This window comes from Lethenteron reissneri, chromosome 16, assembly GCF_015708825.2.
Source record: "Lethenteron reissneri isolate LAM-NWPU_2019-01 chromosome 16, ASM1570882v1, whole genome shotgun sequence".
Lineage (NCBI taxonomy): Eukaryota > Metazoa > Chordata > Hyperoartia > Petromyzontiformes > Petromyzontidae > Lethenteron > Lethenteron reissneri.
In genome coordinates, this window is record NC_083794.1 from 391,631 (window position 1) to 404,442 (window position 12,812).

General features: G+C 51.1%; 1 protein-coding gene across 1 annotated transcript; it reads right to left on the reverse strand.

Moving 5' to 3' along the window:
• Positions 1-2: 2 nt before the first annotated feature.
• On the reverse strand, positions 3-11,520 carry LOC133343095 (DNA damage-binding protein 2-like; the record flags this gene model as incomplete). Its single annotated transcript, XM_061552599.1, is given in 12 exon segments — positions 3-110; positions 2,149-2,294; positions 3,063-3,225; positions 3,227-3,241; positions 4,286-4,342; positions 4,344-4,386; positions 5,002-5,096; positions 5,098-5,178; positions 5,927-6,118; positions 6,880-6,986; positions 7,569-7,686; positions 11,259-11,520. Coding segments are annotated over 11 exon segments (1,125 nt in total), but the record flags the coding sequence as incomplete, so codon positions are not given.
• Positions 11,521-12,812: the final 1,292 nt, after the last annotated feature.

The window sequence follows — 12,812 nt, forward strand, 5'->3', positions numbered from 1 at the left end:
TCGGTGTCGAACAGGTCGATGGAGCGGCTCTGCTCGACGGACGTCCCCGGCCGAACCAGATCCGGGTATCGGCCAATCACGGCCAGGTCGTACCTCGGGTGCCACGTCGCCTGCACGCCGCGCCGCACCATACCGTTACACCGGCAACCGCTCCGGCAGCCTTGCCATCGCTCCGGTATCGTGTGTGCCGTGTCACCGACTCGGAGAGGTGAGGAGGAGGAGCTACAGACGAGCACGTGGTGTTCTGGCACTACCAACAACTGCCCAAGCTCTACCGCCCTCTACATATTAAGATGTTTTCAGTCAATTTGTGTTTATACGCGAGGGAGAAAACCCATACATTGCGAGGGGGCAACTTTATCCCATATACATTGAGGGAAAAAGTATTTGATCCCCTGCTGATTTTGTACGTTTGCCCACTGACAAAGAAATGATCAGTCTATAATCTAATGGTAGGTTTATTTGAACAGTGAGAGACAGAATAACAACAACAAAATCCAGAAAAACGCATGTCAAAAATGTTATAAATTGATTTGCATTTTAATGAGGGAAAAAGTATTTGACCCCTCTGCAAAACATGACTTAGTACTTGGTGGCAAAACCCTTGTTGGCAATCACAGAGGTCAGACGATTCTTGTAGTTGGCCACCAGGTGTGCACACATCTCAGGAGGAATTTTGTCCCACTCTTTGCAGATCTTCTCCAAGTCATTAAGGTTTTGAGGCTGACGTTTGGCAACTCGAACCTTCAGCTCCCTCCACAGATTTCTATGGGATTAAGGTCTGGAGACTGGCTAGGCCACTCCAGGACCTTAATGTGCTTCTTCTTGAGCCACTCCTTTGTTGCCTTGGCCGTGTGTTTTGGGTCATTGTCATGCTGGGAATACCCATCCACGACCCATTTTCAATGCCCTGTCTGAGGGAAGGAGGTTCTCACCCAAGATTTGACGGTACATGGCCCCGTCCATCGTCCCTTTGATGCGGTGAAGTTGTCCTGTCCCCTTAGCAGAAAAACACCCCCAAAGGGCAAAAGTTTCCACCTCCATGTTTGACGGTGGGGAGGTGTTCTTGGGGTCATAGGCAGCATTCCTCCTCCAAACACGGCGAGTTATGAGTGATGCCAAAGAGCTCCATTTGTCTCATCTGACCACAATACTTTCACCCAGTTTGTCCTCTGAATCATTCAGATGTTCATTGTCAAACTTCAGACGGGCATGTATATGTGCTTTCTTGAGCAGGGGGACCTTGCGGGCGCTGCAGGATTTCAGTCCTTCACGGCGTAGTGTGTTACCAACTGTTTTCTTGGTGACTATGGTCCCAGCTGCCTTGAGATCATTGACAAGATCCTCCCGTGTAGTTCTGGGCTGATTCCTCCCCGTTCTCATGATCAGTGCAACTCCACGAGGTGAGATTTGCATGGAGCCCTATTTGCGAATAATCGCACCAACTGTTATCACCTTCTCACCAAGCTGCTTGCGATGGTCTTGTAGCCAATCCCTGCCTTGTGTAGGTCTACAATCTTGTCCCTGACATCCTTGGAGAGCTCTTTGGTCTTGGCCATGGTGGAGAGTTTGGAATCTGATTGATTGATTTCTTCTGTGAACAGGTGTCTTTTATACAGGTAACAAGCTGAGATTAGGAGCCACTCCCTTTAAGAGTGTGCTCCTAATCTCAGCTCGTTAACTGTATAAAAGACACCTGGGAGCCAGAAATCTTTATAATTGAGAGGGGGTCAAATACTTATTTCCCTCATTAAATGCAAATCAATTTATAACATTTTTTACATGCGCTTTTCTGGATTTTGTTGTTGTTATTCTGTCTCTCACTGTTCAAATATACCTACCATTAAAATTATAGACTGATCATTTCTTTGTCAGTGGGCAAACGTACAAAATCAACAGGGGATCAAATACTTTTTTCCCTCACTGTAGATGGAAACAGATGGGAGATTAATGCACTTTGTGTATTGCCATCTCCTGGCTAGCCAAGGTAAGGCGACCCAACCGCCATGCCTGCGAGCACGGGCCACGGGCGTAGTGTGCATGTGTACTGCGTGTGTGTGTCGCGCGTGTGTGCCGCGCGTGTGTGCCGCGCGTGTGTGCCGCGCGTGTGTGCCGCGCGTGTGTGCCGCGCGTGCCGTCCCCTCTCACCTTGATCGGCGTCAGGTGCTGGAACTGGCGGTGAGGGTGAACGATGGTGCGCAGTGGCGTGCTCCAGTCAGAGCAGCCGTACACGCGGATCTGGTCGTACTGGTCGGTGGTGAGCAGCCTGGCGCCGTCCACAGGGCTGAAGTACGCTGCGCACGGCACAGGCCAACGGCGGCGGCGGCACCCGGCCGGCAGCGTCACGTGGTGAGATCAACGCGAGGCAGCATTACACCACCAATCACTCCAAACTAAACTAACTCAAAACTACTTTTATTGAACCAGGTAAGGCCCACTGAGCTATGTAGCTCTTTTTCAGAAGCGACCTGGCCACAAATGATAGCTCAACAAAGCGGCTTAGTGCGTGGACATTTATCGCAGCCAAATTACTCCAACCCGCATGTTGATTCTAAATGTGGAGGAAAGAACCGGAGGACCAGAGAAAAATCCACGTGACCACGAGGAGAACAAATATACAGCAGGCATCAGGGTCGGGATCAAAACACAACCTCCTGCATACCAGTCGAGGTAGTTAACATCTTGCTGCCGTGGTGCCACCAAGTGGCGGTGATATTATCACGGTGCTTATGCCAGGCTAGGTGCGTGCGTGAGCGTGTGCCCCAATCCGACGAACCGAGTTCATTCCCGCTCACGGCCAACACCAGTGAAGATTATCTGAACCGGTCCTGGGCCTTCTCCCCTAGGTCGACTCAGCCTCAAATGAGTACCTGGTGCGGCTTGTAAACATCGCCACTGGGGAGACAAAGGCGGTCGGGCGTGGTGGTTGGCCACCCACCCCCTCGTGTGCCGTGCCAGCCTTCATAGGTACTACTCGCTAACAGTACTTGCCCCAACAGTCTGTTAAGGCTACACGGGGAATGTTTGTCTTCACGTGTAAGTGTGCGAGTGTGTGCGCCCACCGGAGTTGACGGGCTTGTCGTGAGGCAGCGTGTACAGGCAGCTCTTGTCGTCCGTGATGGCACGGAGGTCCCACAGCTTCACGCTCTGGTCCACGGAGGCGCTGGCCAGCAGCCACTCGCAGTGCGGGTGGAACTCCACGTGGGTCACCTTCTTCTTGTGGAGTTCTCAGCCTCCAAATCTTAAAGCAAATTATTATTATTATCAGTGCACCGAGTCTCAAGACTCGGAAGGTCCTGCAAAGTCTTTGCCAAAAGCCTAAAATATGAAAAGCCTACGTGTTAAACCTACATGGTCGTTGATCATTATTATTCTTAAGGAGGTACCTTATTCTGTACGGTATCTTACTGTGTACGCACACACACACGTGTACACGCACGCACGGGCTCATGTTGGTGCTGCTGTGTGTAATCCCAATTGAGTAAGTTGCAGGTACATTTTTCAACATTGAGATGTTTGGCCAATACCGGTTTCAATGCTTCATTATTTTTAACTAAGGCGGATACTGGAGATCCCGGAAGAGACCCACGCAGAACAGGGGGGGAAACGTAAACCCCCTCCACGTAGAAAGTGCCCGAGTCGGGAATTGAAAACCCAGGCGTTTTTTGATTTGAGGCACGAGTGTTACCACTGCACCACCACCCTGCCGCCCTAAAGTATAACATTGCACACCAAGACGCGACACGCGTTCATGTGGGCTGCACCCGTATTAAGTCACAAGTAGAATATTGCACCTCAGTTATATCGAACCCCTGAAGTGCTGAGTAACATCGTACTCCATTCACACACTTCACACGTACACTTCTCACTTCTCACTACTTATCTTTACCGACCCCAGGAGGAAGGAAGCTTGGGTTGCTGGAGCTGTGACGTGGCTACCGGACGGGGCTATGGGGCTGCGCAAAGGCGCATGGCGAGAGAGATGGGCGGGCGGGACTGCGTGTGATGTGGGAGATGGTGGTGGCGAGCGGTGGCGCAGTGGTTAGCGTGCTGCGCGTGATTTTCTCAGCGGTCCTGGGCCTCCCCTAGGTTGAACATGAGTACCTGGTGTGGTGTGTAAACATCTGCACCGGGAAACAAAGACGGCCGGGCGTGGTGCTTGCCACCAACTCCCTCGTGTGCCATATCGGCCTTAGCACTTGCTCCAACAGTCTGTTAAGGCTACAGGGGGGGCAGAACTTTGTCTTTGCATTGACAGCGCCAAAAAAAACCATGTGGAGCTCACCGGAGTGCCTTCGAGGCCACACATCTCCAGGTGACCGAGGTTGTCTCCGATAGCCAGGGGCCTGACGTGGCACGGACACATCCACGCTGCAGTACCAGCAGCTGCGGCAGCGAGAGGCGCAGGACAGCAGCGGCGTTAGCGCGCTGCGCACGAGCAAGAACCAACGCATGGAGGACTCGCCGCGTCGGGCAGTAGCGCAACGCCCGTCGTAGTGGGAGACCTCGCTCTACCAGAAGGTGCCCAGGCGTGTCCTGTGAGGGTTACTGTGCATCTTATATATTACAGTTATACCAAGGTGTCGGAGTAATGCGTCAGCCGCAGAGCCAGGACAGGGTGAAACGATGCTGATGTGAAGTCCTGCTAAGACGAGGGTATACATAAAGAAAGAGATCACCAAGGTGATCATTCTCCAATCGTAGTGATTTCATTTCCGGACGTTACGAGATTCAGAGTTACGGCAGTTCCAACTGCAACAATGAACGATTTCAAGACGCAGGCGTGGACTGCGAGCCCAGCGCAGTGTGCGCGCGAGACGCTGCGCCCTGCCGAGGCACGACGCGTCACCGCGAGGTGTGTGCGCAGAGCCGTGCGGTGGCGCCGAGTTGATGCCCCCCGGGTTGAGTGCCTGTGCCAGGACACGCCGCCGCGTAGACAGCGAAGACTGAGGCATGGGCTGGCGTCTCGCCACACCCCAACCGTCGCGTTGGGCGTCGTACCTGTAGTCGTGGTGCCGGTGCACGCACTGCGGCGCGTTGACGACGACGTGGCCCCGTGGCCCTGCGCGCCCCTCCACGTCGCGCAGCAGCAGCGAAGCCGTCCCCAGACACCACGAACACGCGGGCCGCATCGCGCGGGTCGAACAGCATACCGCCCACCGCGTCTCCTGGTCCGTTCTGCGGTGTGACACACGCACGTGCGCAAAGATCCCCCGTGTAGCCATAGCAGATCTTTGGGGCAAGTACTGTTATCGTGTAGCGCCTATGAAGACAAGGAAATGGGTAGCCAGCACCATGCCCGACCGCCTTTGTCTCCCCAGTGCGATGTTTACACACCGCACCAGGTAGTTATTTGAAGCTGAGTTGACCTCGGGGAGGCCCCAGGACCGGTTCAGATAATTGCCACTGGTATTGGCCGTGAGTGGGAATCGAACTCGGGTCGCTGGGTTCGGAGCGTAGCACAGATACTTGGCACCTTGGTCACACAGCACCGTAGCAAGGCACCCATCTCCTCCACGTGGGCTGAATAATTACTTTATTAGTATTGCACTTGTTTACCCAGCAAAGCCTCTCTGGGGGGGTCCTTCCACATTTTCTCAGGAGTGGGCGATGTTGCTGCTGCTACACCGTGTTATCCCAATTGAGTAATTTGCAGATCCTTTTCAGCATTGGGATGTTTGGCTCATAGCATTTGGATCGAGTGGGAGGAAACCGGTGAACCCAGAGGAAGCCCATGCACAGCAGGGGAGAACATACAAACTCCACACAGAAAGGCGCCCCGAGTCGGGAAATGAACCCAGGCTCTCCTTGCCGTGAGGCACGCCGAGCGTCACCGCTGCGTAGCCACCCGGCCATGACAAACACGCCTGTGAAGCGCATCGGCGAACCGCGCTCCGCTGGCGGATCGCGGGCGTGCGGAACGCACCCCGAGGAGGAGCGAGAGGGGCTCCAGAGCACGGTGGTCCCACAGAAGGACATCGCCGCCCTTGGAGGCCACAGCGAGCGTGCCGGGCCGCGACGGGTGCCACGCCAGGCAGGTGACGCGCCGGTCAAACGGGCTGACCTTCCGCATCACGCCATAGCGCGCCACCGAGCACGCGGACTGTCGCTTCAGGATCTGGTCGCACGACGACACGGGTGGCACGGAGAGAGGGGAGAGAGGGGAGTCGGGAAAGAGCGAGGAGAGTGGGGGCGGTCGCTCGTGCTGGGGGTGGCGCACGAGCGAGCATGCAATTGCAGGGCTGCACCTTTATCTCTTACCCTCGGTTATGTGTCATTATCGTCATGGCTACGAGGTGTTATTTTAAGGTGTAATGGGATAAGAACACCTCTGATCCATTGCTGCCACTGTGGTGGTGGAGCACGTCCATACGTAGGGAATTCAAACCTGAAATCAACTTCAATATTTATGAACCGATGATGAAGAAAATAACAGGCTTTACCCTTTCCGGCAAGAATACAGGTGTAATGATGTTCAACACACACATGTGCTTGTGGTAAAACATGAAAACTTGCATGTATAGCCTTAAACGTTTGTTTGCATGTTTTACCACAAAGCATGTGTGGTTAATGCAGACTTGATGCCTTGTGATGGGTGCCTATTTGTTGTTTGAAAATCTTAACACCTCCTGTTTTCTTGCCAGAAAGGGTAAAGCCTATTCTTTTTTCATCATCTTGATACCGGCTACAAAAGTGTCCCATATATTATTTATGAACCGGCCTCACCACCCCCAATCATGCCGTGCTCGCGCACCACGAACTCCCTTGTAGAACAGCCGTGCCACCGGTCAAACACGATCGTCGTCAGCGCAACAAATCAAATGAGCTCAAGAATGGAACCCCGTGCATGTCGGGCAGTGGGGCGTTCCCCCGGCGCACCTGCTGCAGTCGGCCCGGGCCCCACAGGCCGAGCGGCCCTTGGCTCGCCAGCTGCACGACGCCGCGGCACGCCCAGGACGCGGCGGCCTTGCGCCCTCCGAGCGGCACTGAGCCGGCCGGAAAAACACACAAACACGCATCAACAACAACAAGCGCCATTCCCAACTCAGTGCCGGTGACGTCACCACACACACACACAAAAGACAAAGATCCCCAGTATAGCCTTAACAGACTGTTGAGGTAAGTGCTGTTAGTGAGCACCTACGAAGGCCGGAACGGCAAATGAGGGGGTGGGTGGTCAGCACCACGCCCGCCCACCTCCGTCTCACTCGTGGTAACGTTTTTAGATATCACACTCGCTACTCAATTGAGGCCCAGGACCGGGTTCAGATAATCGTCACTGTGTTGGCCGCGAGCGGGAAGCGAACTTGTGTCGTTGGATTCCTCGTGCTAACCGTTCCACTACCGCTCCTCAAACACAAACACACAGTCCTGGACTACAGGCCACGTGCGCAGCCACCACCGCACGGCTGGTCACTGACATTGCCCGACTGCGATGCGAACGATCGCTCTGCGTTGAGTAATATCTGGGGGACGATTACATCACAAACGCGCCACCCACGAGATTTGTGGCGGGGCGATGGAATGCAGCGGTGGAGAGGGGACGCCGGGGGAGCGGGGCCGCTCACCACAGGCGGCCTCCCCCCCGGCTCCACCCTGCGGCGCCGTCCTCTTTCCCTTCCTCCTGCCCCCACTCCGTGTGCCTCCAGACTCCCGCTCCCGATCCACTCTGGGCCCCGGCGCCATCTGCAGGGCAGCAAAACGGCAGCGCCGACACACGTTGACCACAAAACTTCATTCCTAAAGAACAGCAATCCCTTGCCAACCACGGACTTGACAACTGCGGAATTCATGTACACACGGTTTATTATCTATGAACCAATTTACCAAACGCAGCCTGAAAATTTTGAGTATCCACGGGTAAGCACGGATCCTCAACACGCAGTTACAAATTTGGCGGGGCCGCGGTTCTCCTCCGCGCCACTGCGTAGCTCATCACGTAGACTGTGCCGCATCGCAACCACCCTCACTTTTTATAAAGAACCAGCACCACCGATCCAGCCAGCAGCGCCACTGTTCCTGCCTCCTCACCTGCCCCACCTCACCTGCCATTGATGACCCGGAGAAAGAGCGGAGGGTGGGCTGAGCCCCTCCTCCTTCTCACCACCCCTTCCCCCATCATCTCATCGTCATCATCGTTCTAATCATGGACTTCGACCATATATATTAAAGGTAAGTAATGTTAATTTAATCCATAATATAGGTTTTTTTTGGGTTGGTTCGCGTAAATATACATGTGTCGTTAAACCCGCCACCACCCCACACGGCCAATTAGTAAGGTTTGTCACGTAAACAGAACGTGGCAATTCGTTACTAGTGCAGCACACCGGTGTGTTGGGGAGAAAATACACAACATTTACAACCGTGGATTTGCCTACCACGGCCTTTCCCATTACTTTACTGCATTGCTACTATGACGCTTGTTTACCCAGGAAAGCCTCGCTGAGATGTGGCGAGATGTTAACTACCTCGCCTGGTATACAGGAGATCGTGGGTTTGATCCCGACCCTGACGCCTGCTGTATATTTGGAGTTTGCGTGTCTAACTCCCCGTAGTGGTGTGGATTTTTCTCTGGGTCGTCCGGTTTTTCCCTCCACATGTAGAATCAAAATGCGTGTAGAGTATTTGGCTGCTATAGATTTTCACATAAGCCAATTTGTTGAGCTATCATTTGTGGCCAGGCCGCTTCTGAAAAAGAGCAGTATAGCTCAGTGGGCCTTAACTGTTAAAATTAACAATAGTTTAGTTTTACTCTTTTTTTCAGAGGGCCATGCCCAAGTTTTCGCCGGCCCATGCTGGCGGGGCCATGTCGCTCTGCTGGCCTGGGAACGCCTGGGAATTCCCCAGGAAGAGCTAGAGTCTGTGTATAGTAGTGTAGTGTATAGTAGTGTATAGTAGTGTATAGTAGTATAGTGTATACACCATTGGAACCTCATTTGCCAGTAAAATATGATAATTGTTTTTTTACCCTTCTATCTGGCAACAAAACTGACACCTTTTTTTTACAAGGAGTCATGCCAAAAGGCCTTTTGGCGTCATCTGGTCCAACCCATGTGAGGACTAGGCTCTAAGGAAAGCTGTCTCGGGTGTGGACCAATCAACTTCAAGGAAGTGCACATTATCAGAGTTATGTTTTTTGTTTGCATTATGACTGCAGGTATTGTGGTCTATGTAAACAGACTCCTTGTAAAAAAAGGTGTCAGATAAAAGGGTAAAAAAACAATTATCATAGTATAATGTAGTGTAGTAGTGTATAGTGTAGTGTATAGTAGTGTATAGTGTAGTAGTGTAATAGTGTATAGTGTAGTAGTGTATAGTGTAGTAGTGTATAGTAGTGTAGTGTATAGTGTAGTGTATAGTGGTGTATAGTAGTGTAGTGTATAGTGGTGTATAGTAGTGTAGTGTATAGTAGTGATTAGTAGTGTAGTGTATAGTGTAGTGTATAGTGGTGTATAGTAGTGTAGTGTATAGTAGTGTAGTGTATATAGTGTAGTGTATAGTAGTGTATAGTGTAGTGTAAGTGTATAGTGGTGTATAGTAGTGTATAGTGGTGTAGTTGAGTAGTGTGTAGTGTAGTGTATAGTGGTGTATATAGTGTATAGTAGTGATTAGTAGTGTAGTGTATAGTAGTGATTAGTAGTGTAGTGTATAGTAGTGTAGTGTATAGTAGTGTAGTGTATAGTAGTGTAGTGTATAGTGTAGTAGTGTATAGTGTAGTAGTGTATAGGTAGTAGTGTTAGTGTAGTGTAGTAGTGTATAATGAAGTGTTGCTGGAGTGTGGGCCAGGGAGAGGGAGGTGTGGACCGCCACTACTCAACACGCTGCCGCCGCGGACCCTCACCGGGACAAGCGGCCTGAGAGACGAACTAGTATAGTGTATAGTGTATAGTAGTGTAGTGTATAGTAGTGTATAGTGGAGTGTATAGTAGTGATAGTGTAGTGTATAGTAGTGTAGTGTATAGGAGTGTATAGTGTAGTGTATAGTAGTGTAGTAGTGTATAGTAGTGTAGTGTATAGTGTAGTAGTGTATAGTGTATAGTAGTGTATAGTGTATAGTAGTGTATAGTGTATAGTAGTGTATAGTGTATAGTAGTGTATAGTGTATAGTAGTGTATAGTGTATAGTAGTGTATAGTGTAGTAGTATATAATGTAGTAGTGTATAGTAGTGTAGTGTATAGTAGTGTAGTGTATAGTGTATAGTAGTGTATAGTGTATAGTAGTGTAGTGTATAGTGTAGTAGTGTATAGGTAGTAGTGTATAGTGTAGTAGTGTATAGTAGTGTAGTGTATAGTGTAGTAGTGTATAGTGTAGTAGTGTATAGTGTATAGTGTATAGTGTATAGTAGTGTATAGTGTAGTAGTGTATAGTGTATAGTAGTGTATAGTGTATAGTAGTGTATAGTGTATAGTGTATAGTGTAGTAGTATATAGTGTAGTAGTGTATAATGTAGTAGTGTATAGTAGTAGTGTATAGTAGTGTAGTGTATAGTGTATAGTAGTGTAGTGTATAGTAGGTAGTGTATAGTGTAGTAGTGTATAGTGTAGTAGTGTATAGTGTATAGTGTATAGTGTATAGTAGTGTAGTGTATAGTGTATAGTAGTGTAGTGTATAGTAGTGTAGTGTATAGTAGTGTAGTGTATAGTGTAGTAGTGTATAGACTGAGAGACGAACTAACGAACGACCCCCCCAATCGTTGCACGTTAAAACTTCCTTCGCACCGTACATTGCCAACCGTGCTTGATCAACACCAAAGCCGTGAGGAAAAGTGAGAGTGGGTCTTGGGCAGGGCCGCGTTATACGGGGACACCGAGGGTCGAGGACTAACAACGGAATGGCGTTGCAATGTGCGCGATTATCGTAGTAGCAAAAGTAACTACTGTACACGTGTAGCGGCTACTACACGTGTAGCGGCTGTAGCTGCTACAAAGGCTACGGGCCCCGCCCTTTCAAGGGCCCCACGCTAATGCTTTCAAGCTATCAATTGCGGTTCAGTGATTCTGCACTTGCTCTATTACTATAGTACTATACCGCCTTCAACTTTTATGAACGACTGGGTGTTTAAGGTTAGCGATTTGTCGTATTATCCGGCTGTATAGCAAATGAAATGATACACTTACTTCACTGTACAAGTTTAAAACATCAGTGTTTTAATATTTACGTGTTTTTTATTATTAATTTAGGGCCCCTTTATAACAACAGACGCGCCAGGCCCCGCACCGAGCACATGGCAAGGCAGCGGGGAGGCCTCGTCGTGTACCTGTTTGCCGAACTTCTTTCGCACCGCACGTCGCCCAGCGTGCACGTCGGAGGTGTGGGGGGGGGGGTGACAAACTAAACAAACAGCGGCGTCTTCATCCAGCGGCGGAGTGATCAAGGCGGGTGGCGGTGACGGCAGGCGGAGAGAGTCGCGTGAGAGGGAGAGAGGCAGCCGACTTCACCTCCTGCTCCTCCTCCTCGCTGGCGGTGCCCCGCGTGGCGGCAGCGGAGGCTGTGGGCTGGCAGCCCGTAGCGCCCCCCACTCGCACAGAGCCCCCCACTCGCACAGAGCCCCCACTCGCACAGAGCCACCCACTCGCACAGAGCCACCCACTCGCACAGAGCCCCCCACTCGCACAGAGCCACCCACTCGCACAGAGCCCCCCACTCGAGGCAGCGCGGCTCCTCCTCGCGTTACACAAGCACCGTGGACTTGCACAACCACCACCACCACACACGGTGAGCACGTGGCCGTCCCCCACCACAACAACAATCACGCACGTGGCCGTCCCCACAGCGGGCTGTGGCAGTGATGACGTAGCAGATGTTAATGACGATGACGTCGACGATGTTAATGACGATGACGTTGACAATGTTAATGACGTGACGATGTTAATGACGATGACGTAGACGATGTTAATGACGATGACGTCGACGATGTTAATGACGATGACGTTGACAATGTTAATGACGTTGACGATGTTAATGACGATGACGTTGACAATGTTAATGACGTTGACGATGTTAATGACGATGACGTAGACGATGTTGATGACATTGACGATGTTAATGACGATGACGTTAAAAATGTTAATGACGTTGGCGATGTTAATGACGATGACGTTGACGATGTTGATGACATTGACGATGTTAATGACGATGACGTTGACGATGTTAATGACGATGACGTAGACGATGTTGATGACATTGACGATATTAATGACGATGACGTAGACGATGTTAATGACGATGACGTAGACGATGTTGATGACATTGACGATATTAATGACGATGACGTTGACAATGTTAATGACGTTGACGATGTTAATGACGATGACGTAGACGATGTTGATGACATTGACGATGTTAATGACGATGACGTAGACGATGTTGATGACATTGACGATATTAATGACGATGACGTTGACGATGTTAATGACGATGACGTAGACGATGTTGATGACATTGACGATATTAATGACGATAACGTTGACAGTGTTAATGACGATGACGTAACGATGTTGATGACAATGACAGTGTTAATGACGATGACGTAACGATGTTGATGACGATGCATCCGGCGAGTGACGTCATCGCCGAGACACGCTGCCCGGATTCGCACGCGGGGGCTGCCACTGGGGCTGGGAGCCGCGCTGCCGATCCGCTGCGGGCTGCTGCGGGGTGCTGCCGATCCACTGCGGGCTGCTGCGGGCTGCTGCCGATCCACTGCGGGCTGCTGCCGATCCACTGCGGGGTGCTGCCGATCCACTGCGGGCTGCTGCCGATCCACTGCGGGGTGCTGCCGATCCACTGCGGGCTGCTGCCGATCCACTGC